Here is a 2,245-nt window from a genome sequence, read left to right as displayed (position 1 = left end):
ATCACAACCCTAGAGCAGTACTTTAGTTTATGCGAGCGAAATTGGGGAGGGGAGAGTTGAATCCAGGACGTCGAATGCAACTGTGCAAGAGTGAATGCTCTTAACCAAATGAGATACAAGCCTCCTGCAAGCCCGGTGAAGTTCAGGCATAATAATCACAGATTCTTGTTATGACGATAGTGATCGCGTTAAGGAAGAGAGTCTCGAGTTACCTGCGCAAGTCAAGTCCAGTTATACCAGCTTGAAGGACTGTCAAATTTTCTGAATCTGGTGAGACAATGGTCACAGTGTCTTCAGAATACTGAGTCTTGAGTTTGGACATGAGCTGTATCACCCGAATGAATATGTCTGAGACGCTCTCGTTTGTGGTTCCATCATCGATAGGGGGAGGCTTGATTGCGGGAGAAAGAGTGTCTGATGCATATACCTGCGGTGCATTAACAAAATTACTAATCATGCTTGTCAATGACTAGTCGAAAATTATATTAAAGTCCTAGTGCTTCCTATAGGAGCACCCAAAAAGCGCTTTGGGTTTTTTGTCAACTACATTCATAAGCATTTTAGGTTGTCAGGAAGCGGTTTTAATCAGTCTTTTTAGTAAATTTGGACTAATTTGGTGCCAAATGAAGCGCTAGAGTTCATAGTTCGCAATTACTAACTTGCGCACCTTCGACTGACCCCATTAACGGCTGCAATCATCTCTGCAGCCTGGTAAGCTCTCTGGGTGAGAGAAGGCCATAACCAACAGTCCTTGTCACAAGCTCCCATTTCCCTCAAATTGAAAGCTGACCTCACTGCCTGCTTCTTTCCTTTCTCCGACAACTCCTTATCGACAGAAGTTTTCACAACCGGATTTGTGTTGATTACTCCTATGCTCTCATACTCCGACTGCCCTGCCCTCACCAGAAAATACCTTCCAATTCCATTCACCAAAAAAACCAAGAGTCAAAAGAATACTCAACAACCAACTAATGTAATAGCACCATGGTTATACATTAGCATCACCGGAAATAATTTTCACACTCATTTTTCTCCTCTGCACTTCTTCCTTTATTTTTAGCCGTTAGATTGAATAAATGGAAATAGAATCAAGAAAGAGAAAACGAGAGCGTGAAAATTACAAGTAGTCTACCCTAAACATCATATATGATATATCACTTAGTCACTAGTAAGGCTAATATGGGGTAAAAAAACTCCAGCTTTGGTAACAAATAGCAATACAAACCACATCCCACAAAAGAAGAATTTTTATTGAATTAGGATTTGACGAATCGTTTGGATCTAGTTTAGCCTAATCAATAAATAATGTAATCCTATTAGTTGGTTTCCAATTTGCATTCTAATTTGTTTGTTCTTCATCATCCTATTTCATAACGGATATCTTTCCAAATATGACCAGGATCACAAACACACTATATATTAATAAGAGCCATTAGCAATCAATCAATCTGCACAATCACAACTACATCGATCAAACGATAAAGATCATGTTGTATATTGATGATCTCCCTGATTTTGTATTGGTGGAAATCCTTTGTCGACTCCCCCACGAATCCGCAGTTCGATGCAGGTGTGTTTCCAAGCGCTGGTTCAGTCTCCTCTCTGATGATTACTTTCGTTTATGCTTTTTGTGTGTCCAGGATGAAAAGCAGACCCCGGAGCCAACTACTTTGATCTTCACGAATCCAAAAGATGCGAGGGATTTCTTTACCATGCCCGAGCAGCCTCTTCTGATGCCGGAAAACCAAGGCCGCCCCCGCAGCTTCTCTTTGAGTTTCCTCCCTTGTTTTCAAAGGCCTGTCGACACACCAGACAAGGAACCAATTGTAGTAGTGGCATGTCGGGACTTAGTATTATGCTGCGCAGCCAAGACTAGTTCAGACTACTACGTCTGCAATCCATCCACCAAGCAATGGGACGCCATTCCTTCCCTTTCTCATCAATGCTGCCAAGAGGAAGCGTGGGTCGGATTCATCTGCAAACCCTACTACTATAAGAAGGAATGCAGAGAACATGGCAATGATAGCCGAAAGGAAAAAAGTAATACATTCCAACTTAACGTTGAGAGGAGGTACACGATCGTACGATTAACTCATTCATCCTTGCCGCCGCCTTTGGAAATAAAGCTTTAATCCTTGCCGCCGCCTTTGGAAATAAAGCTCGAGATTTTCACTTCCGAGACTGGTAAATGGATGGAACAAATTTTCTTATACAAAATAGGATTTTCACTCAGTAGTTTGAATTG

The 2,245-nt window shown here is 41.6% G+C and overlaps 1 protein-coding gene across 1 annotated transcript; it reads right to left on the bottom strand.

The window, feature by feature from the left end:
• Positions 1–208: 208 nt before the first annotated feature.
• Positions 209–1,839, bottom strand: LOC137712368 (uncharacterized). The gene is made up of 3 exons (XM_088684609.1): positions 1,712–1,839; positions 656–913; positions 209–449 (listed from the first exon to the last, which is right to left on the bottom strand). Exons 1-3 carry the CDS (start codon positions 1,837–1,839, stop codon positions 209–211), a joined length of 627 nt encoding a protein of 208 aa, XP_088540735.1.
• Between the last annotated feature and the right edge of the window lie 406 nt (positions 1,840–2,245).

The sequence above is a fragment of the Pyrus communis genome, chromosome 14 (genome assembly GCF_041283825.1).
Source record: "Pyrus communis isolate YQ-2024b chromosome 14, ASM4128382v1, whole genome shotgun sequence".
Lineage (NCBI taxonomy): Eukaryota > Viridiplantae > Streptophyta > Magnoliopsida > Rosales > Rosaceae > Pyrus > Pyrus communis.
Note: the sequence above shows the minus strand (reverse complement) of the source record. Positions and strands in the feature narration are given on the sequence as shown.

What these genes read in the sequence shown, in the direction of transcription:
- LOC137712368 (XM_088684609.1), bottom strand. Translation starts at nt 1,839, where the DNA reads ATGCCACTACTACAATTGGTTCCTTGTCTGGTGTGTCGACAGGCCTTT. An exon ending in GAAGAGGCTGCTCGGGCATG is followed by an intron (nt 914 to 1,711) that starts GTAAAGAAATCC and finishes TGGAATTGGAAG; the next exon opens with GTATTTTCTGGTGAGGGCAG. An exon ending in AGTCGAAGGTGCGCAAGTTA is followed by an intron (nt 450 to 655) that starts GTAATTGCGAAC and finishes AAGCATGATTAG; the next exon opens with TAATTTTGTTAATGCACCGC.